Source organism: Bombyx mandarina, chromosome 18, assembly GCF_030267445.1.
Source record: "Bombyx mandarina strain Sakado chromosome 18, ASM3026744v2".
Classification (NCBI taxonomy): domain Eukaryota; kingdom Metazoa; phylum Arthropoda; class Insecta; order Lepidoptera; family Bombycidae; genus Bombyx; species Bombyx mandarina.
In genome coordinates this window covers 856,924-881,646 of record NC_143224.1, presented here as the reverse complement: position 1 = coordinate 881,646, position 24,723 = coordinate 856,924, and the positions used below count along the sequence as shown (strand labels likewise).

General features: G+C 38.5%; 1 protein-coding gene across 1 annotated transcript in view; it reads left to right on the top strand.

The window, feature by feature from the left end:
• The window catches only part of LOC114250053 (uncharacterized), a 29,507-nt gene extending 5,512 nt beyond the window's left edge, over positions 1-23,995 (top strand). The window contains exons 2-17 of the mRNA XM_089734570.1: positions 3,054-3,211; positions 3,561-3,721; positions 4,127-4,509; positions 5,312-5,532; positions 6,133-6,235; positions 6,653-6,780; positions 13,220-13,507; positions 13,617-13,778; positions 13,946-14,074; positions 16,058-16,542; positions 16,936-17,119; positions 17,926-18,121; positions 18,842-19,608; positions 20,974-21,166; positions 22,352-22,465; positions 23,881-23,995. Of these exons, the coding sequence (XP_089590696.1) occupies positions 3,054-3,211; positions 3,561-3,721; positions 4,127-4,509; positions 5,312-5,532; positions 6,133-6,235; positions 6,653-6,780; positions 13,220-13,507; positions 13,617-13,778; positions 13,946-14,074; positions 16,058-16,542; positions 16,936-17,119; positions 17,926-18,121; positions 18,842-19,608; positions 20,974-21,166; positions 22,352-22,465; positions 23,881-23,951 (3,743 nt within the window). The 3' untranslated portion in view covers positions 23,952-23,995. The remainder of the gene's footprint in view (positions 1-3,053; positions 3,212-3,560; positions 3,722-4,126; positions 4,510-5,311; positions 5,533-6,132; positions 6,236-6,652; positions 6,781-13,219; positions 13,508-13,616; positions 13,779-13,945; positions 14,075-16,057; positions 16,543-16,935; positions 17,120-17,925; positions 18,122-18,841; positions 19,609-20,973; positions 21,167-22,351; positions 22,466-23,880) is intronic.
• The last annotated feature ends 728 nt before the right edge of the window (positions 23,996-24,723 follow it).

The following is a 24,723-nucleotide window of genomic DNA, read 5'->3' as shown; positions in this document are numbered from 1 at the left end:
GCGAACGAACATAAATCGAATGTCTTCGTTACCTTCAGAGCCACCTATAGACAAACTGTATTATTTTATAAGCCTAACATACATATAATATATTTGTAAGTGATAATCTAAAAAGAATGATATCCAAATGTTACATTGAAAAATTAACTCTAACAGCAATTAGACCAAAGAAAGGATAACTTCTACTATCATGATCAGTTTGATTTGACTTATGATATTATAGGAGTATCTTACTGGTGGCAAGAGCTCTTGTGAGTCCGCGCGGGTAGGCACCACCACCCTGTCTATTTCTGCCGTGAAGCAGTAATGCGTTTCTATATGAAGGGTGGGGCAGCCGTTGTAACTATACTTGAGATCTTAGAACTTATATCTCAAGGTGGGTGGCGCATTTACGTCGTAAATGTCTATGGGCTCCAGTAACCACTTAACATCAGGTGGGCTGTGAGGTCGTTCACCCATCTAAGCAATAAAAAAAAATTAAAAAAAAACTAGAACAAAGAAAGGTTAACTTCTTCCATCATGATCAGTTTGATTTGACTTATGATATTCAAGAAGTTCTCGTGTACGCGTGTTACACCTTTTTTTTTTATTGCCTTTGTAGGCAGACTAGCATACGGCCCACCTGATGGTGAGTGGTTAGCGTCGCCCATGGACTTCAGCAATGCCAGGGGCAAAGCCAAGCCGCTGCCTACCACTACACCAGTTAAAAAAGTATATAATAAATCCTGGCTTGTTGCGTACTAAAACCTGTTTCATTCGCAAGAATTCCACAAAAAACTTTCTACAACATTACACTACAATTGTCCGTGAAAGTGAGCAAGATAAGAGGCGATAATTATTTTACTAGATATTACGAGTATTCGCTTATAATTTTACTCGCGCTTGAGAATTAACATAATCTTTGTATTTTAACAACCGACATAATTTACAATATCCGTCCTGTGTTACTCACGAGTGTGTATATTATCGTGGAATACTTTTACACTTAAAATTATTTATTTTAGAGAATTATGTACCCAAATATATATACCTAGTCAGGTCATAAGTATTGTCACACAGTAAAAACTTTTCTTTTAGAATGCTGGCCACAAAAAAGTTTATTGAATTCGAATTTCGAATTGTTCATGAAAATAAAAATGTATACTTTTAGAATTTTACTCATTTTTAAATATGGAGTTGGACGCTTAAAGAAGACCGTGTTGCAGTTATTGCGTTGGATCGTTGCGGTTACGCGCCAATTCTAATTTTTAACATACTGAAAAATTTGAAAATAACCAAAAGATTCGTTTATCGTACCATCAAACGATACAATGAAGACTCTAGTGTAGATGACAGGTCAAGAAGTGGTCGCCCTCAGTCTGTTAGGACTCCAGCAGTGATAAAAGCTGTGAAGGCGCGAATTCAAAGAAATCCCAAACGTAAGTAGAAACTGTTGGCCCTTCAGATGGGATTAAGCAGAACCACGGTGAAAAGGGTGTTAAATGAAGACTTAGGGCTTCGGGCATATCGAAGAAAAACAGGACATCGTTTGAATGCTCGTCTAATGGACCTGAGACTGAAGAGATGCCGCGCTTTGTTGAAGCGGTACGCGGGAAAAAAATATCGGGAAATTCTTTTCTCGGATTAAAAAAATTTTACCGTAGAAGAGAGCTACAACAAAGAAAATGATAAGGTGTACGCACACAGTAGTGAAGAAGCGAGCAACCGTATTCCGCGTGTCCAACGAGGTCATTTTCCATCCTCGCTCATGGTATGGTTGGGAGTTTCTTATTGGGGCTTAACAGAGGTAGGTACATTTTTGTGAGAAAGGTGTAAAAACGAATGCAGTTGTGTATCAAAATACAGTCCCGACGAGCCTTGTTGCACCTGTTTCTCATACCATGTTCAATAACAGGCACTGGGTATTCCAACAAGATTCGGCGCCAGCTCATAGAGCGAAGAGCACACAAGACTGGCTGGCGGCGCGTGAAATCGACTTCATCCGGCACGAAGACTGGCCCTCCTCCAGTCCAGATTTGAATCCGTTAGATTACAAGATATGGCAGCACTTGTAGGAAAAGGCGTGCTCAAAGCCTCATCCCAATTTGGAGTCACTCAAGACATCCTTGATTAAGGCAGCCGCCGATATTGACATGGACCTCGTTTGTGCTGCGATAGACGACTGGCCGCGCAGATTGAAGGCCTGTATTCAAAATCACGAAGGTCATTTTGAATAAACTTTAGTGTCATAAGAATCTATGTTTTGTTAAGTTCATTTTGGTATATGAATGGTAACATAATGAATAAACTTGTTTCAATTATTTTACATTAAACATGTGACAGAATTTATGACCTGACCAGGTATATATATACATACCTACATATTGTTTATTTTTTTTTTTTTTATTTCCCTTGTAGGCAGACGAGCATACGGCCCACCTGATGGTGAGTGGTTACCGTCGCCCATGGACTTCAGCAACGCCAGGGGCAGAGCCAAGCCGCTGCCTACCAAAATTGACATTACCTTCAATTCTACCTTGATTGGCATTACCTTTCAATGGCCACCTAAAGAATTTATGTAAAAATATATATATATATTTATATTAATTTACAGTAAACGTGGAACATTACGATTTGTGGCCCCTAGTTCAGAAAGAGTTCATGCTCGGCCTACTTTGGCCATCAAACTCCAATCCTTTTGTTAAAATCCTTTCAGTCTATTTATGTTAAGATTTTTTATTGCTTAGATGGGTGAGCGAGCTCACAGCCCACCTGGTGTTAAGTGGTTACTGGAGCCCATAGACGTCTACAACGTAAATGCACCACCCACCTTGAGATATAAGCTCTAAGGTCTCAGTATGGTTACAACGGCTGCCCCACCCTTCAAATCGAAACGCATTACTGCTTCACGGCAGAAATAGGCAGGGTATCTAGCCGTGCGGAGCCACAAGAGCCCCTACCACCAGAAGGATGAAATCCAAAAACATATTAAAGCTAAGAGTCCTAATGCGATCCAACAGTAAACGTTATCAATCATTCAGTAATTTTAATGAAATCGTATTAATATCGTTTAGTGGGATGTGAGGTTAGTTCAGACCTGACGTTGGCGGACTATATCCGGCAAAACCTAGAGCTGCGTGGTACCAAGTACATGTGTCGTGAGGCTGGGTGCGGAGCTTGCATTGTGTCTGTCGTCAAATGCCCAGGTGGACCTGTCGAAGCTGTAAATTCGGTAAGATTAATCTCCAAAAGAACTTCCTACAATATTACCTCAAAGTTTCAAAACTTAGGTAATCTATCAGATTGTTTAAATTGTGTATAAGCGCGTAGCTTTGTATCATGGGCAATAATAAGCTCTTCTGCTTATTAAAGTGGCATCTTAAAACAAGAGCCAGCGATTATTAAGGAATCTTGAACATTATCGAAAACCACTTCTGCTGTTTCCGTTGGCTTATAAAATCTAATAAGAACGTATGATGATCGCAGATTACATGACTATATAATTTATTAAGATCATAGACTTTATTTATTCTACTAGCAATAGATCCTACCGTAGCTAAATAATAACTAAATATTTTCAGTGCATGGTATCAATTACGTCATGTCAAGATTGGGAAATTACAACGATAGAAGAATTGGGGAACAGAAACAAAGGGTACAACGTTCTACAGAAGACTTTGGCTGATTATAATGGGACCCAATGTGGGTATTGCTCTCCAGCTTGGGTCATGGCGATGCACAGGTTAGAACTAATTTTTTTTAGATTTTATTAATATCTGTACTTGTAAATTTCCAATACTTTAAATTCATTGTAGCTAAAGATTTTCTTTACACGATATTAAGCTGTACTGAAAAGGTATTTTAAATGAATCAAATTATTATTTTCACAATAGCTCCAAGCATTGGCGGTGACAATAGTATAGCCAGTAGAGTATCAAACACGACGAAGAAAGCTTAACAATCAATTATGAAAGTCTTAAAGACTACTTCAATCAGACTTAGCTTAGATGTAAGAACATGTAAACAATTCAATAGCCTATGATAAGGTTTTAAGAATATTTCCGAAACAGTTGAATTTAATATTCAATATAAAATAATTTAAAAGTTATGGCGGCTTTAAAGAATATACAATATGAATTTCTTTCAGTCTCCTCAAAGGCAATAATGGTTTAACGATGCTAGAAATAGAGAAATCCCTCAGCAGCAATGTCTGCAGATGTACTGGCTACAGACCCATATTGGAAGCCTTCAAAAAATTTGCCAAAGACTGCCCTAAAGAGCACCGAATTTTAGACATAGAAGATTTGACTATCTGTAAGAGAACTGGTAAAAAATGTGATAATAGTAATTGTAATGACGAAGACTGGTGCATAATTGAAAAAGAAGAATACAAGGCCGAGGGTATTATAGAAATACCGTTGCATGACAATAAATATTGGTACCGTGCTACGAATGTTGATGATATATTCAAAATTCTTAATCAGAAAGGATATGACTCATATATGCTGGTCTTTGGGAATACGGCTAAAGGTATTTTTAATTATTATATATTGTAATTTATCGGGTTCTTACTACACCTGTTTTAGTGATTTAGCCATATATTGGTGTTATTGGTGGCAGATATTATTGCATAGATCAGTGAACGAACTAATAGCCCAACTCGTGCTAAGTGGTTTTCGGAGCCCATATACAACATCACAAATGCCTTCACTTACATACCGGCATGAGATACAATGTATCTAAATTATGTAAGTGTACAAATTATATTTTTCGGGGAATTAATTCTTATTACAAGATGATCATTCATGAAAATTTTGTGACTACGTATTTCATTAGAAGAATTAGTACTATACTTGCCTGCGGAATTTACCAGGAGCATACCAGGCACACAATACCGTACCTTACCCGACGACTCAAAAAAAAGTTAATCGACCAGAAAGTATTTCGCTTAACTGCCAGCGATTGCTATAGCTTATAGACATTACTATCACCAGAATTACGAAGACTAATGAGCGTACTGAAAACTTAAAACTTCGAAAAGTAATTTTACACTACACCCCGGAAAGACCGTGGAGGGGAGATATTCTTGTCGGATGATATGTAACAAAAATGTTTTTGAGAAACGCAGAGGTATTGAGTAGCAGTAATTAAATGTGCTCTGGTCGCATGGTATGGTGAAAAAGGATGGAAAGGATCAGCATAAATTATTCTTCAGAGCATTCCCTATCGATGAGCAAGGCTTGAAGCAGACATCAGCGCTGACTTCGCAATGCCTTTTGGCTCGCTCAACTACTAACGCTATATAACAGAAAATTCCTCTCTGATATTTCAGGTGCATATCCAATCTTCGAATATCCGAAAGTACTGATTGATATTAGCGCTGTAGCCCAATTAAAGATTTGCCTTTATGACCAGAATTTAGTGGTAGGAGCTGGATTGACGCTTACCGAATTATTGAATACTTTCGAGACAGCTTCAAAGGAAGAATACTTCAAGTACCTGTGGAAGCTTTACGAACATTTGTTATTGGTCGCCCACATACCCGTTAGAAATGTATGTAAATCGATACTTAGTTTTATGTTGTATCAAAAATTAAATCCATACAAAAAGTAAGCGCATTTAAAAATAACTAGCGGTCCCTTTGTAGTCGAAATTCGACTATAATTCGGCTTTAACAATAAATATATAGGTATGCGTGTGTGTGTCAAATAATTTTAATTTTATACTCCTCCATCCGCGCAATTTTCGTAAAAAGGGGTACAAAATTTCTGCTACACGTATAGATAAAAAAAAACGATTCTTTAACTCTAAAGAGTAAAATTATAAAAAATTATACGGAGAAATTCCTATGAAATAAATAGATATAAAATAACGCATGGTAGACGGTTCTAAGATTAAATTAACTACTTATTTCCGTTGCAATGCACATTAAGAAGTTCCTGTCAAAATTGCAAAAAAAACTATTAAAATGAACCGGTCTGTAGCGATCACTTCATATTGTCTGTTAACGTGCTTAATTTAATTATTTAGAATGCGCGAACATTCAGTAATACGAAACACTTTCATTGTCTTACTGCCAGCAAAATTTAAATATGAACTCGTTTTTAATTGATGCATTTTTGTAAAATAAGTGTTTTATTTTCGTTGTTACAGATTGGTTCCGTAGGTGGTAATTTGATGATAAAACACATGCATAATGAATTTCCGTCTGATGTGTTTTTGTTGTTTGACACAGTTGGAGCTCAGCTTGAATTGCGTAAGTTGAATGACTTGTTGTCAGACTTCAGGCATTGGTCACATCACGCTACTTGTTTTAATCCCAAATAGATCTTATTCCAATGCAACCCAACTGGACACTTTATCTTAGCATCTCAAAATGGTCAGTGGCAATCATGTTATCTTAGCGCTCCGGTAAACCGATTATATAGGCAGACCATAAGGAACATATCACGATGGCCCAATGATCTACTTACCGTTCACGTCATGGCAAATGATGGAGACGAAAGATTGACTTAAAGCTTATGAAATATTCAGTACTTTGAAGTTACACGTCAACAACTTTCCAAGTGTGGCACGATATTTCTCCACGGACACCTGACTCTGCCCTATGACTCTTCATAAATTTTGAATACAGTTTGGATCAAACACATTTTTAAGTCGATTCTTTTTCCAGAGAACTCAAAAGGTCAAACCAAAGTGGTCACTATGCAGCAATTCCTAAAAGAAGACATGAAAGGAAAGATTATTCTACATGTTCTTTTACCCCCACTGACGGATCAGCATCGCCTTGTTACCTTCAAGGTGAATCTTTAGAAAAACTTAAACATTAAAAGCATTAACACTGGATTAGCTTGTGGTTGAAGTTCACAAGTTCTTTCCAGTTCGAATGAAAGTCTTTTCACTTCACAATAGTTTATTTAAATATTATAATAAATCAAAAATGAAAATTTTCGGGTGCACAAAAATAAAACTTAAATATGAGATCGCGTGAAATTGAGACGTGGTGGCCGAGTTGAAATTGTGCGTGCGTTCGCCGTCAGATCGTGGCTCGACTAGTCGCTGCGACCGAGCGCAAGCGATTTTGTATTTTACAATACGAGTACTGAGTAGGTATCGTTCCTACACTACTCCCCCGCTGAGACCGAAGGTTATTGAGGTCGATAGTAGTCTGGAAAATGAACGGTCCGGCCTGATCTCGTCTTCATTGAAGGGGTTGGATCAACTGCAGGTGGAATAGTGCTGATGTTGGTGTTCCCCGTTTTGGCATCCTCTTTGCCCATGTGTGCTGCTTTCAGGCGGTCAATGGAAACAGTCGTTTCTCTTTCGTTTGTAAGAATTTTAAAAGTTTTGTTTCCTCTTTCAATGACTTTATAGGGGCCGGTGTATGGAGCTTCCAGTGAACGCCTGACTGCATCTTGCCGGAGAAACACGTACTCTGCCGTTGCCAGGTCTTTTGGTATATAGAATGTTTTCTGACCGTGTCTACTTGCAGGTTCTGGAGACAGCTTTGCCATTTGGAGTCTGAGTCGCGATGCGAAGTCGGTTATGTCGAGTGCTGGTATGGCGTTGGATGGTACGAAGAATTCGCCTGGCAGTCGTAAGGGTTCCCCGTAAACCAGCTCCGCTGCTGAAGCTTTGATGTCTTCCTTCCATGCGCTGCGGATCCCCAGGAGTACGAGAGGTAGAACTTCCGTCCAACTGGAGTTCTGGTGACATCTAATGGCCGCCTTTAACTGTCGATGGAGCCGCTCCACCATCCCATTGCAGGCGGGGTGATAGGCTGTGGTAGGACGATGCTGTGTACCCAGAATGTTTGTGACGCTGCGGAAGAGCTCGCATTGAAACTGACGTCCTCTGTCCGTCGTGAGGCGATGTGGGCAGCCGAAGCGGGACACCCAGCCAGCGACGAAGGCGCGGGCACATGCTTCCGCCGTGATGTCTTCGAGAGGGTATGCCTCAGGCCAACGAGTAAAACGGTCGATGACCGTGAGGCAGTACCTAAAGCCACCTGAAATCGGTAATGGTCCCACGATGTCCATATGGACATGAGAAAAGCGTTGGGAAGGAACAGAAAAAGTAGAAGTGGGTGATTGGGTATGGCGGTGGACTTTGTTTTTCTGACAATCTGTGCATTCACTGACCCACTGTCTGCAATCTTTCTGTGCTCCAGGCCAGATAAACCTCCTCGTAACCATTCTTGCAGTGGCTTTTGCACCTGGATGGCTCAGTTTATGAAGCGCGTCAAAAATAGGTTTCCTGAAAGTTACTGTCATATATGGTCGTGGATTTGGTGTGGAAATATCGCAGTAAATTTCCTTGTCGGAGTCTGATATTTTAATTTTCTTCAGATCTAGTGCTGAACCTTTCTGTAGCAGCTGTTGTAATTCTAGATCCGAGTCTTGTGATGCTGCGAGTGCGGTGTAGTCTATAATGAGACTAATTTCCTCTATGCGGGAGAACGCGTCAGCTACAACGTTTTGGCTTCCTTGGATATACTGGATATCCGTTGTAAATTGGGATATATAGTCCAGATACCGAAATTGCCTTGGAGAGCATTTTTCACGATTATGTGAGAAAGCAAATGACAGGGGCTTATGATCCGTAAAAACTGTGAATGGTCTTGCTTCTACCATATGGCGAAAATGGCGTATTGCGTTGTATATAGCCAGCAGCTCACGATCATATGGGCTATACTTCTTTTCTGCAGAAGAGAGGCGTCGTAAAAAAAACCCCAGTGGCTTCCAACTGTCTTTACACTTTTGGTGAAGTGCGGCTCCCATGGACGTATCGGACGCGTCTGTGAATATGGCCAACTGTGCAGCAGGTCCTGGATGTGCGAGCATCACTGCTTCGGAAAGACTTTTCTTGCAGCTATTGAAAGCTTCCTGTTGTTCAGGAGTCATTGTAATGCTCTGTGTTCCCTTCGTTTTAGGTCCAGCTAGTATGTCGTTTAATGGACTTTGAAATTTGGCCGCATTGGGTACAAATCGACGGTAAAAATTGTACATTCCTAAAAATCGGCGAAGTTCTTTTACTGTTGTCGGTGGTGGGTAGTTCATGATTGCCTGCACTTTTTCTGGTAGCGGCTTAATGCCTTCTGCGCTTACCTCATGGCCCAGGAAGGTGATACAAGCCTTACCAAATTCACACTTGTTAGTGTTAATGAGCATGCCATATTCTGCTAAGCGCTGGAACAGCTGTCGAAGGTGTTGGAGGTGGGAGGTCTCATCTGGAGAAGCAAGTAAAATATCATCTAAGAACCCGTAACAAAATGGCAGATCCTTAAGCATTTCGTCTACGAATCTTTGAAAGGCCTGTGCCGCGTTTCGCAGTCCGAAGGTCATATATGGGAATTCAAATAATCCGAACGGTGTAGTTATTGCTGCCTTTGGGATATCGGCCTTGTGAATCGGTATCTGATGGTAAGCTTTAACTAAGTCAATTTTTGAGTAGACTTTCGTCCCTGCTAGTTGCTGCGAGAAGTCTTGGATGTGGCGGATTGGATATTTGTCCGGGATTGTACGCGCGTTCAGTGCCCGATAGTCCCCGCAAGGTCGCCAGCCGTTGTCTTTTTTGGGGGCGAGGTGCAGCGGTGATGCCCACGAACTCTCGGACCTACACGCCGTACCGTTCGCCAGCATTTCGTTGAACTCCTGCTTCGCAATCTTTAGTCGGTCAGGTGGAAGTCTTCTCGGTCGACTGGAAACGGGAGGACCTGGTGTCGTGCGGATGTGGTGCTCTGTTCCGTGTTTGATTTCTCGTTGGGTTCCAGCTGGACGTGTAATTGCAGGATATTCACGCAATAGCTGGTGATATATGGAGTCGCCAGATATCACTTTAATTGATGCAATGTCATTTGCCTCTTTTTCTGGTGTAGCTGTAGCACAGAGAGATGTCAACCCGTCGACCAGGTGGTGGTTCCTCACGTCTACGAGCAAATCATAAAAACGGAGGAAATCAGCACCAATTATTGGTTTAGAAACATCGGCCACCACGAAACGCCATCTGTAGGCGCGGCGTAGACCAATGTTGAGTTGTAAGTGGATCCAACCGTAAGTAGCGATCGGAGAACCATTTGCAGCATAGAGTTGGTAGTCGGTTTTAGTACGAGGTTGACTCAGCGCAGATCTTGGATACACACAAAGGTCAGATCCTGTATCGACGAGAAATGACAACTTGCTGTTTCTATCCGTAATGAATAAGCGGCCTGGCTTAGATGGGCAGCCGTTAGCCGCTACCTCTGGCTGCCGGGTGCGTTTCCCGAAGTCGCGTTGAATTTGCAAGGTGTTGTACATCGTGTGGCTTTACCACCAAATCGGTTGTGGTACCAACAGTAGCTTATATTCCAATCTCCGGATCGTGAGCGAGAGCGAGAGCGAGAACGATGATTCTCTTGAGACTGGCTTCGCTGATTACGCCGATGCCAACTTGGACTGCGAGACAGCCGTGCCTTCAATGATGCCACTTCTTTAGTTAATGCTTCAACTTGTTTTGCCATGTTGTTTATAATACTACTGCCATCAGCTGCTGCTATCACAGGTGCAACCGGTATCGGAACGATTTCATAAATGCGATCTGCGAGGTCTGCAACAGTCAGTGGTACATCCGTTTGTGACGCTATTACGGTTTGAATATTGTGTGGCAGACGGCTCGACCATAGCGTGCGTAGGAACGAATCAGGTACGTTAGGTCCTGCTAATGTTTGTAAATGTCGCAGGAATTGCGAGGGCTTTCGATCTCCTAATTCTTCGTGCATTAATAACTGTTTGACTTTTTTTTCTTGTGACGCCGACAATCTTTTTGGCAGTTCAGTTTTTAATTTTATGTATTTATTTTCAGCTGGTGGGGAAATAATAATATCTTTTACCTCCGTTGCATATTGCTGGTCGAGTTGTGCGACAACATGGTAGAATTTCGTCGCATCTGATGTGATGCCGGAGATTAAAAATTGACCCTCAACCTGGGCAAACCACAATCCGGGCTCCTCGGGCCAAAATGGCGGTATTTTCACTCCAACTTTGTAGATTCCTACGGTTTCACCCGTGCCTCCTTCTGTACGATCTCCAGAAGTGTCTCTGCTTCCCGATGGAAGTTGTCCCTTCTCACGACTCATCTTCTATCAGATCACGTCGGGGTCACCAATTGAAGTTCACAAGTTCTTTCCAGTTCGAATGAAAGTCTTTTCACTTCACAATAGTTTATTTAAATATTATAATAAATCAAAAATGAAAATTTTCGGGTGCACAAAAATAAAACTTAAATATGAGATCGCGTGAAATTGAGACGTGGTGGCCGAGTTGAAATTGTGCGTGCGTTCGCCGTCAGATCGTGGCTCGACTAGTCGCTGCGACCGAGCGCAAGCGATTTTGTATTTTACAATACGAGTACTGAGTAGGTATCGTTCCTACATGGTTATACTCAGAGCATAAATTTTAAACTCTATTTGCCATGATTAAACGTTGCAGATACGATTACCTAAGTTTGAGTACCTATTCTCCTGTGTTACGATTTAGTTATCGCGCTATACTTCGCTTCGTAATTAGAAAGTCTCAATGATGACAGCATTCGTATTACTAACATTCTGAACGCCTACTGTATGAGCTGTAAGTGCCACCGACTTAACAGTGAAACGTAATAGTTCAACATTTCTGGCGCTTACTCCCTTTTTTGTACAATAAATGCTAGTTGGCAGCCGCCTTGGGATGGGAGGTTGATGTCTTCATTTTATTATATGGCGTCTTTCCTACTTTTCAAATCATATACCTACTGGCAGTTTGATTTTTTTTTATTGACAAGCACACAGCCCACCCGATGGTGAGTGGTTACCGTCGCTCCTCGACGTCAGCAATGCCAGGGGGCGAGTCAAGACGCTGCCTACCGCTATCTAGATCTATACTAATATTATAAAGAGGAGAGATTTGTTTGTTTGTATTGAATAGGCTTCGAAACTACTGAAGCGATTTAAAAAATTCTTTCACTGTTTGGAAGCTACACTATTCCCGAATCTATAATCTTTTTTGAAAAATCTTAGGTATCCGTACTAAAACTCCAATAATGTAACCCAAGGTGAAAAAAAAAACCTACAATATTATTTACATCGCGTGCCCTGCGAAAACTATTGCTGATGGAAAAAAAATTATGTGCTATGACTTTGTAGAACATATTATTATTTACAAAAAGTGTCGCGACAGCATATATCTAACTATTATAGTTATGCCGCAATAAGCGTTCTTTTCAAAAAAAAAAAAAACAACTTGTCAAATATCATTGAAATTTTTGTTAAAGACCCGAGCGGAGCCGGAGCGGACCGCTTGTTTTTAATAAGTATACACCATTCAAATATCCGAAGAAGTATTTCTGTCATGATATTTTTTCCAAATTTCAAACTTTAAATGGCTCTCCTGTAAAGTTGCAAAAATGTCGCTTAAGCCTCATAACCTTTCACCCAACGATTTCAAATGCCTATTTCTACTGTGAAGTAAGTTCCACCGCGTTACCTTAAGACGGAAACGCCGCCTTTTTTAGGGGTTCCAGGAATCATTTAACACCAGTTGGCCCGTGAGCACGATCACAAATCTAGTGACTTCAAAAAAAGTCGTAACATCATCATCGAGAATTTCTGATCTAACAGCTAAATTTAAAGTTGTCTTTAAACTATTCTTGTTTCAATCATTAAATATAACTAATAACATAGGTCAAGTTTTATTAACAATTTATATGAGTCATGGATACTTGAAATAAAAACATTATTATTATTATTATTATTACCATATTCTCAATGTGAGTTTAGCGTCGCTGAGTAAAATATTATCAACTATATTTTTTTTTATCTTCAGCATGTTCACAACTGTATATTAACTTTATTTTGCTTCGTAAAAACGTTATTTTGGAAGGCACTTGAACTCGGAAGTTGTTTATGTTAAAATAATACTCGTTGTTCATCATTGCTATATTTTTGAGCGTTTCATTAAGTTATATTTATCTAGGTATAATCGTTCTGACGATTATTTCTAATATCATTGATTAGTATTTTTTAATATCCATAGTCCTTAAGTTACTTTACTTGGGCTATATAATAATTTACAGCGTTATTATTATTTATTTGTTATTATAGGTATTGTTAGTAATTTTAGAGCATTTGAACCTCATCTGGCTCTTGGTAGCTATTAGCTTACGGCTCACGAACTAGAAATCCCAATAAAATATGTCCTGATTTTGATCAAGTTTGAATTGATTCTAGGTAATGCCGCGATCACAGAGCGCTCATTCGATCGTCAACGCAGCGTACCTATACAAACTGAATAGCAACGGCACGGTGATAGAGTGCAGAATCAGCTACGGAGGTCTATCTTCACAATTTACCAGAGCTTTCGCGACTGAAAACTTCTTAGTCGGTAAAGCTCTCTTCACGAACAACACTCTGCAGAGAGCTCTTAATATACTAAAAAACGAACTGGTCGTGACAGAGATGCCGCCTGAACCTTCGGCGAAATATAGAGAGAAATTAGCTTTGAATCTATTTTATAAGGTATGAAATCGATTGCAATTTCAAAACAGCTTTGACTACTTTTAGTAGGCTATCTTATATCTATAAAATTATTTCAATGTTGAATAAGAAATTTGTTTGAACTTCGCAGGGACTCCTAACGCTTTGTCCAAGCAATCAGCTGAACTCCCGCTATCGATCAGGTGCTATTAAGATCCATGAGACACGACCCGTATCTGAGGGCAGACAAATCTTTGACACCAATCCTTCGGAATGGCCTTTAGGTCAACCCATACCCAAAGTTGAAGCTTTGGTAAGCGTCAATATACAATAGTATTTAAATAATGAATTTATAATTTCCTGTGTTTTTGTACCTTTTATCCCATGCAGCTAACACTTTATTGTAAATATTGACATTGTTAATGGTATGTGTGCATTAGTAGTAGAAGCAGAAATTATGTACCGAACATGTTATTTCAGATCCAATGCGCTGGAGAAGCCCATTTTTCTGAAGACATACCAACCTTACCTCGTGAAGTGTTTGCCGCTTTTGCATTGAGTACAATATCTAAAGGAGACCTTGTGAAAATAGATCCATCTCAAGCTCTGGTATGTAGTTGCATATCGTTATGGTATATCCTTCTTCAACAGTTAAAAGAGTCCACAGTGCAGGCAAAGGTATGACCTAACAAGCCTGGTATACATAAGCCCTTCATCAGTTGTATACGCGGGATTTCAAACTATAGTAAACTTGCCTTTAGGCATATTTTGAACTTCTAATGGTACTACTATTCTGCTTATTTCCACGTGACGCAGTTATACATTCCATTTCCTATCAAATCAAATTAAATGAAATCAAATCAAATCAAAAATTTTTATTCAACATAAATGAAAGTACATACTTGTTGAACGTCAAAAAAAACTACCGCCAATTCACAAGAACTAGCCTCCGTCCTGAGAAGAATTGGCAAGAAAATCAGCGGGCATGTCTTTTTTTTTTTTTTACATATGAAATTATTATTTATTTATTTTTTAATATTAGATTTTTTTTTAAAATATGAATTTTTTACAATGAGTAATATAACGTAACAATTACTACAATATTGAAATGCCCGGAGCGAGCAACTCATTCCCACTTTGTGCAATCTTCTAGATAATCATTGACTTTATAGTAAGCTTTATTGCACAGATGTTCTTTAATAGTTTTCTTAAACCTATGTATATGTAGGTTCTGAACATCTTGTGGGATTTTGTTGTACAGGCGCACAGACAAACACCCGAATGAATTTCGTATCTTATGTAACCTACTCATCGGCACAACAAGCTTGTGTTTGTTCCTAGTATTTCTATTATGTATGTCCGACTGTTTAGGAAACTCCTCAATATGTTTACGAACATACATCAAATTTTCAAAAATGTACTGGGATGGCATAGTGAGAACTTTAATTTCTTTAAATTTCTCCCTCAGGTATTCCCTTGAGTGCATGTTATAAATAGCACGTATAGCTCTTTTCTGCAGAATAAATATCATTTCTACATCGGCCGCATTGCCCCATAGCAAAATGCCATAGGACATGACACTGTGGAAGTAACTAAAGTAAACTAAACGAGCCGTGTCCGCGTTTGTTAACATTCTAATTTTTTTTACTGCGTATGCTACAGAGCTGAGCTTACTCGCCAATTTATGAATATGAGGTCCCCATTGCAGTTTGGAGTCCACTGTTATACCAAGAAATACGGTTGACTCAACAAGCTCCAATGATTCCTCAGAAACAATTACATCACTCTCCACTTGTCTCACATTTAAAGATGGTTTAATACATTTTAAAGTAAATTTAATACATTTAGTTTTCTTACTATTCAATAATAGGTTATTGATACGGAACCAATGAACCACACACGAAATCGCATCATTCACTTCGTCATAGACTTGTAATTGTCGTTTAATTTTAAATAATAAAGATGTATTATCATCTGCGAATAATACGACCTCGTGTCGGGACTCAATAAAACTAGGTAAATCGTTTATATATATTAGAAATAAAAAAGGACCCAAAATGGAACCCTGAGGTACACCCATTTTCAACAAGGTGCCTGAAGATCTATTACCTTTCACATCTACTGTTTGTATCCTTCCTGATAAATAGGAAGTAATAAGTTCCAATGCACCATCTCTAATACCATAGTGATGTAGTTTCCTCACCAATGTTTCATGTTCAACACAGTCAAATGCTTTGGACAAGTCACAGAAAATTCCAAGACAATCATGCGATTCCTCCCAAGATTTAAAAATATTTTTGACTAGATAAGCACCTGCATCAGTTGTAGAGCGACCCCTGGTAAACCCGAATTGTTTATTATATGGTGAAATAACGTTTATACAGTAAGCACGTCATCTTGTGATGTACAGGAACTGCTGTGGTCATTGCTTATCAGTTATTGGACGACCCGTGGTACGTCTGACAAGCAATAGAAATAAATGTGCAAACTATAATCTATACATTATAATATAATATATCTTACGAAAATAGTACCACATAGATTGTATTAGTCCAGTTTCAAAATATTATCACAAACCGTTATTATTTATAGAACGTACCCGGAGTGATTGCATTTTACTCGGCGAAGGACATTCCTGGTGAAAATTCCTTTACACCAGCTCAAACTCTATTTTACATTGCTAACGAAGAAGTCTTCTGCAGCAGCAAAGTTGAATATTTCAATCAACCCATAGGAATGATTGTAGCGGAGACCCAACAAATAGCTGACCGTGCAGCCAAACTGGTGAAGGCTAAATATGCCAACATTAAAAAACCAGTCATAGACATCAAAGAAGCTAAGAAGGATCCGAAAAGGAATACTTTGTTTACTTCTATGGAAGCAACAGACAGAGGTGCCGATGTAGTCAAAGTTATCAAAGGCAGTAACACAATTTATGGTCAGTACCATTTCATGATGGAGAATTTGAGCTGTGTGACTAAACCTACAGAAGAAGGTTTGGAAGTCCACTCAGCCACACAATGGATGGATGGAACCCAGGTCATGATTTCAAAGGCATTGAATATTGACTGCAATCGGTAAGTATAGTTTGTTCAGGTACTTAATCTATAATAGCGGAGGAGCATAATCATAAAATCTATAGAGAAATGTAAGCCCCCCATAAGAAACTCGCATCTACTAGTAGACACGATCATTACCCAGTTATTTAATGCTCACGTCCTTGATTAAGCAAATGAGAGATTTATTATTATAAAATAATATAATAATATACATATTTTTAGTCTCACGGAGCCTCTAAGTTGAAAACCTTTTGATTTGAAAGCTTTGCAAGTTGTTAAGTAACATAACCCTTAAATACAACAGACGCTGATAAGTCATTGAATTTGGGCCCATGATATCTCAGCAAGTTGTATTGAAAAAGTGTGTTTTGACTAGAATGGCTCTTGATGAAAGCTTTTTGTTAATATCAGGATCGATGTGCACGTTAGACGTCTCGGAGGAGCTTATGGCATGAAGATTTCTCGCCCAATCCAAGTAGCGATCGCCTGCAGTCTTGCCGTTCAGAAGTTGAACAGACCCTGCCGATTTATTCAGTCGTTGACCACCACCACGAGGGCTATTGGAAAAAGACTTCCGTGCTCTACCGATTTTGAGGTATTTCGGTTTGTTTAACATCAATAAATAGTAGTTATGGTACCGCCTCCTGGAGACTTAATTTATGACGACGCTTGCAGCTGAAAGTAAGTATTGTAATTTTTGACGAAGCATGTTGCTGATAACTCTATTTCTGTAATCTGACGAAGCATGTTGCGGATAATAACATGTTCTTTTAGTTTAGGAATATTATGTTATTTTTTTTATCATTATTGTTGTTGTTTAATTTCACGTTAGTTTTGGATTATTTATTTGGAGTATTATATCAGTTTAATAAATTTGAAGGATTTCTAATCATCAGTTGCACAGGAATAAAGGTTGTTTTTTGCTACAAGCTTACAAAGTATACAAACTAGCTTTATATAGATATATCGTGAGCATTCAATAACGCATTTTACATTACAAATCGGAGATTTCCAATAAAACTGGAAACCATCACCGGTCTCAAGGCCATTGTTTTGATATATAAGATATTTATATAAGATTATATGTACGCTCTGTAATGCTAAACTACATACGAGTATAATTAGGACCTCTTGTGAGTCCGCGCGGTTGGGTACCACCACTCAGCCTCTTTCTGCCGTGAAGCAGTAATGCGTTTCGGTTTGAAGGGTGGGGCAGCCGTTGTAACTATACTTGAGACCTTAGAACTTATATCTCAAGGTGGGTGGCGCATTTACGTTGCAGATGTTTACGGGCTCCAGTGACCAATGGTGGGCTGTGAGCTCGTTCACCCATCTATGCAATAAAAAACAAACTTTAGGGGTGCGTTTGAGATGTTAACTAAGTAGTTCCGATGGTCCCAGGTTGGTGTGAACCGCTCGGGCGTGATTCAGCATATGGATTATAAGCTATACGAAGACAACGGGTACAAGGTGAACGAGACGCTGACGTTTTTAGGAACCGACATGTTTAACAACTGCTATAATAACAGCAGATGGAAGTATCAATGTTACGATTCTATCACTGATACTGCCAAAAATACTTGGTGCAGATCGCCTGGTAAGTTAAGCTCACTTTTTTTTCCCTGCCTATGGTGGTATGCTTTAGCGGATGTTTCAGCTTCTCCTTGACCTGTAGGTGAGCTCATGGGGCTCAAACCGGAAGTGTTGCTAACACTGGTCCTAGCAAGAGCAGTGCTTCGCAGAATTTGCCACTGGATCGGAAACGCGATCCACTGAGAAGATCCGGCGAGAAACTCAGTGGGCTTTAAGCTCACAATATGGACACTTTAATTTTAATATCATCCACCTTTGAACTTGAGGTCTAAGTGTCGGGTGAAATTACTGTTACTTTGAACGGTTAATTGAAACAAGTCAAAACTGCGAAATTTAAATCTCTGCATCCAATTAAATATAATAACAATGTTTTTTTGTAGATTTCAAATAAGTACCTAACTTAAATTTTATAATGTAGTTGCGTTGGTCTAGTTTTAATAATTACCGACTCGGTGGTGCTGTAGTTAGTGCCCTTGACTGTTGCGCCGAGGGTTGTGAATTCTATTCCCACATCGGGAAAACATTGAGGTGATGAACAGGTTTGATTGCTCTTTGTCTGAGTGTGTATTATCTATCTATATATCCGTATATATACAGTATATTTATCAGCCTCTGGTCTCCATAGCACATGGAATCTTAAATTGGGGCTGGATAAGCTTGCATGATTTCTTTCCAATTATAATTATTATAATAATCAAATTTGAACGAATGTATAAAATTTTAGGTACCTTAGAAAATATATCTATGGCCGAATATGTTGTAGAGCAGATATCATACGAACTATCTCTGGATCCATTTGATGTTCGACTCGCAAACTTAGACACAGCACGCTTCAATGACTTAAACGAAATGTCTGATACTCTTAAAAAAAACGCTGAGTATACCAAAAGACGAGCCGCTGTCACGAAATTCAATGCTGAAAACAGATGGAAGAAACGTGGCCTTAGGTGCTCCTTCTCTAGATGGACGCCAGTAGGAAGTCAGTACTTGGACACAAACATGGCAGTCTACCACGAAGATGGTACTGTTGCCATCTGCCACGGTGGCATAGAAATGGGCCAAGGGCTGAACACAAAAGCGGCCCAAATCTGTGCGTATTACTTAAAGATACCCCTAGAGAAAATTCAGGTTAAGGCCAACAGCACGGTTTTGACACCAAACGGCTTTATATCCGGTGGAAGTCAGACATCACTGAATATAGGCGTAGCTGTTACGAGGTGTTGTGAGGAACTGCTACGAAGATTGCAGCCAATAAGATTGCAGATGAACAACCCGACTTGGGAGGAATTAGTGAAGAAAGCTTTTGATTCTAATGTCGATTTGCAAGTTCATGGCTTCGTTAGCGCTCCCGATGCACAGACCTATAATATTTTCGGAGTTTCCTTGGCAGAAGTTGAGGTGGACGTTTTAACTGGAGAGTCGGAGATATTAAGAGTCGATATCCTACAAGACGTTGGGAAAAGCGTCAGCCCTGAAATCGACATCGGACAAGTAAGATGATACTTTTAGATTATGCGGAATAAAGAAATTTTGATATAATTGAAATATAACATATACTAATAATTAAATTGATTAAGGCCCCTTGAATTCAGAAACCAAAATAATGAAATAGTTAATTATATTTATTTTATTTATATATGACGGATTAGGGACCGCCGTGATGTTTGTAAAAAGTGTGACGTCAGCACCGCTGACGTCGCGGTCATCACTTTCTTGACGAATGACTCATGTTTGGGTTTCCGAAACAAAACTTCACGAGAACTTCACGAGAACTTCGTATATTGCACGAGAAGCATAACAACGTTACAGAGATATCCGTACAGTACAACGGCTCGGACATGAATCAATCAGTGCTAGACAGCACGGCCGTATTTATGGGGCTTCGTACCCGTGAGCGTGTTGACACGTTTTAAACACGTGAGCGTGTTTACACGTTTTTCAAACACGTGAGCGGGTTTACACGTTTTTCAAACACGTTTTAAAGTATTGAAATTACAATAAAAGGAACTGTTTAACATCAATTTCTTATCACAGAGTAATTAGTTGATGATCAGTAGGTAAATAGTCATATTTGCGCCGACATATATAATACTTACTTAAATTTATTAATATTAGCTGTATCAACAAAGTGATCACTAGCTTACATGACAAATGAAGTTACACGCTTCATGTTTTGGTACTTAGTTTTTCCTGATACTTACAACAAAAATATATCATTATCTAAATACATTATGTGACTACTAAACTAAATTCACCAAAAATATTAAAATTTGTGCACTTTATAGAGAAAAGCGAACTTCCTCGTAGGCCCAAAAATATTGAAAACGATTGTTATAATATATTGCTTGGTATAATTCGTCATAGAAGATTAACTATTAAATATATAGGTATAACTAGTGGTCGCCCGGTTGTCGAAATTCGACTATAATTAATTGAAATTATAAATTTGTACACTATTATCATTCTATTTTCAAAGACTATTTATTATACTTCTATGATCACAAATTTCGCCAAGACTACACTATAGAAAAATATTAATAAAGGCAAACAACATTAAATGTTGTTTGTCCTATTCTCAATTTGACCACAGACGTCAAGAACAAAAGTTTGACAATAAATAAATAGTATGCATGCGTGTGTGCGTCAAATACATGGTAGTGTGTGTTATGTTTTTTTTATTGATTTAATGTATTTTTTAGGCATATTTAAAAAAAAATATTAACTCCTCTATATTCTCTATAAGTGTGGGAAATTTCATACTCCTCCGTCCGTGCAATTTTCGTGAAAAGGGATACAAAGTTTTTCCTTCACGTATTAATATATAGAATAATTAAGATTAACCTTCAAACTTTCCAGGTTGAAGGGGCATTCATCATGGGTCTTGGGTACTGGACATGTGAGAAGTTGGTGTATGAACCTAATACTGGGGAATTGCTCACTGACCGCACTTGGAACTATAGCGTGCCCTTAGCGAGGGATATCCCGCAAGATCTCAGAGTATACTTCAGGAAGAACTCTTACAGTACTGAACTTTTTCTTGGAGCCAAAGGTACGCTTCTATTGCTATTGTCAAGAATGAATTAATGAACGAACGAATGAATGAATGAATGAATGAATGAATGATTTATTTTATTTCAGACAACAACAAGTCCATATGTGTACATAGTACAATTTTAAAATACTTAAAATTAACAAAACCAATCAAATAAAAAAGATACATTTATTTTAAAAAATTATCAGTTGAATACATTTCAAATATTCCATTCAACTGATACCATAATGGAATCGTGTAAGCAAGCTGCAGGTCTGTTGTTTGATGCCATTTACTCTCTCTCTCTTCAATCGGTTCCTCACTGCTGAGGATCGTGACTCCGTCCGATTTCGTCAACCAACTGTCTCCATCGATCCCGCCCTGCAGCCCGGTGGAGTGCGTCGCTGATAGGAATCCCCAGTTCCTCCGCTATTTGGTCCGACCATCGTTTGGGACCTCTACCCCTAGGCCTTTTCCCCTCTATTTTACCGGTCACCACAAGGCGTTCCAAATTGCTGGTATCCCTACGTGCAACATGACCAAAATACCGCAATATTCTTTGTAGGCAGATTTACTAAACGTCAATAAAACAGCGATAATTAAATGACGCAAATGATCCGTGAATATAATTCAACGGGTGAAGAGTTTTTCCCATTTGCATCTCATTAACCGATTTTAATAGAATATGGGCTAAGTATTATGTTTATTGGTCTGGTTGGTCGGACTATAGCCCATTTGGTGTGTTACGTTATTGCAAAATACTTAGATTGGTGCCACAGCGAAAATCTCAATTAGTTTATTATAATGGCTGTCCCACCCTTAAATCCACAATAATATAAGCAACATATCGTAACAGTAATTTATTTATTTATTAAGTTAAACCAACAAAGTGATCATCAAAACAAAACATTGACAAACTGACAATATTTCATGGCAGATGTCAACTCAATTATGGGTGCAATCGACAGTGCTTTAACAGCAAAAATATATAACTAATTATGTATAATCATTTATAATCATACAATCTATTTTGCATAAAGTTCCATAAATAAATAAAAATAACGTTGAAGATTGATTTTAACATAAGTCATATTTTGCGAATATTTCAGACGGTTTCGATAAAGTAAATATAAATTCAAAAACTACTCTGTATTATGTTTTCCCGTGCGTGCTGAACTTCAATTTTTTTCCTACTGTTTTCAGCTACGGGAGAACCACCAATGTGCTTATCAATAGTGATAGCATTTGCGCTTCGAGAAGCAATAGCGGCAGCCAGGCAAGAATCCGGGATACCTACTACCGAATGGTTTCAAATTGGTACGATTTTTAATTGAATTTTTTTTAAAGCCGTTGAAATAAATAAATGCTACTCTATACGTAGTAGTCTTTAGTAGAAGCTAGTATTAAGCTGTTTTACTAAAAATTAACATAAAAAAGGGTGCGTGTACTTATGTACGCGCGTAAGAAGTTATACTTTATTTTTATTATTATTTTTTCTTTTTTTTTAAATATTAAATAATTAATAATAAATATTTAACGTTAATATTTTAAAGAATGTATGCCAATAACACTTTTTTTTACGAGTGTACATGCGCGAAAGTTCACCTGCGGCTATATTCAGACTTGCAAGGTTACGTCGGTCGTATTGTAATGAGCGATTTAGTGGGCAACTTCATTTCTGTTAATTTTGTGTCACGGTGCGCGCGCATCGTAAAATTTCACTCTCATCAATTTTTCATAACGCGCCTAAAGAAGTATAACTTCAAAAAGCGTATTGTTTTCAATTCAAAAAGTTGAGAATTTCATTTAATTGTTTTTCTTGTGTGGTCCCCATGGGTGGCATCCTTTTTTGTACCTATACACAGAAGAGAGTCGGGACTCATCTTTAGTCTTCTGTTTCTTTCCATCTATATCTACATTTTATCTCGTGGTGAGCTTTTTTGATACCACATCGTGAAGACAATTGCCCACCTTGACATAATATGAAGTCTGAGTTTAAATTGTATCATATATTGACTGTTTTACCCTTCAAACTTTTTTTTCTTATATGGCTGGACGAGCTCAGAGCCCACCTGGTGTTAAGTGGTTACTGGAGCCCATATACGTCTACAACGTAAATGCGCCACCCATCTTGAGATATAAGTTCTAAAGTCTCAGTATAGTTACAACGGCTGCCCACCCTTCAAACTGAAACGCATTACTGCTTCACGGCAGAAATAGGCAGGGTGGTGGTACCTACCTGTGCGGACTCACAAGAGGTCCTACCAACAGTAAGACTGCTCACTGTTTCACCGAAAAAATAACTAAGGTCGTGATATTCTAATATATTTTATATGTATGAGCGGAAGGTACCACGCCCATCCAGACTTTTATTTCACGTCTCTGAAGAGAAGGCTGGTAAACCGTGTATTTGATGTTTAATGCCATTACGGTATGCTCACAAGGTACCATTACCCTGGCATCAGTAAACACGAATGTTTTATTATTTTTTCCGGGTTTTATTGGAATTACTTAGTGATAGTAAATTTCTCTTGTTGCTCCTTAGAAACTGGATTGCAGTTTATCAGGAATAAGCAAAACAAGACTTTCCTTGTACTTTAATATTTTGCATTTGTTTATTTGATACCAAAATATTTGGTGTGTGTCTAAAAACTGTAAAAACTTTAGGACTTCTTGAGTGCTATGAAAGGATATTATCGCTTGAAACGTTGAATTATAATTTTTCTTTTCAGATGGTCCGTACACAGTGGAAAGTCTGTGTTTGGCAGCCGCAAATAAAACCGATGATTTTAAATTAAATTAAAATTTTACTAACTAATAGTTTGCACTAAAATTCGATGTTTTTATTATTTAATTACTATTAAATTAAAATGCAATATGGGAGGAAGTGGTTTTTTTTTTCCTCTTGATAAAATTTTCACGGTAAAATTTAGCTTACGTGCCGTGGCCTAAACGATAAGACGCCCGGTGCATTCGTATCGAGCGATGCGACCGTGCCGGTGTTCGAATCCCGCTGACACGTACCAATTTTTGTAATGAAATACATACAATTTTCGAGATGGGTGGCGCATTTACGCTGTAGATGTCTATGGGCTCCAGTAACCACTTAACACCAGGTGGGCTGTGAGCTCGTCCATCCATCTAAGCAATAAAAAAAAAAAAAAAAACTTATGAAATTATCTCGAATGACTTCCGCGATGAACAAATAACATCGTGTAATAAAAATCAAACCAGCAAAAATTGACTAGTGGTAGGGAGTCAAGTGAGTCAACAAGGGTTGGTACCGCCACCAAAAATATTATTATTTGCGTTGTGTATTAATATAAAGTATACAAAAATAAATATTTGATAACAACCCTAAATTTGATTATTTTATTTTAAATAATGCGGATATTTTTATAATCCATAAATCTATAAATGATATATTTATGAAACTAAATAGTGGACCTGCTATGCCGTGAACGTCGATATATTTTTCAATAATGTCCTCTCCTGACAACGAGCACAACGAAAAGCAAATCTGTCAAAGCCATCGAACATTCTCGAGTGACGCGCCGTCATGCATGTAGCAATTG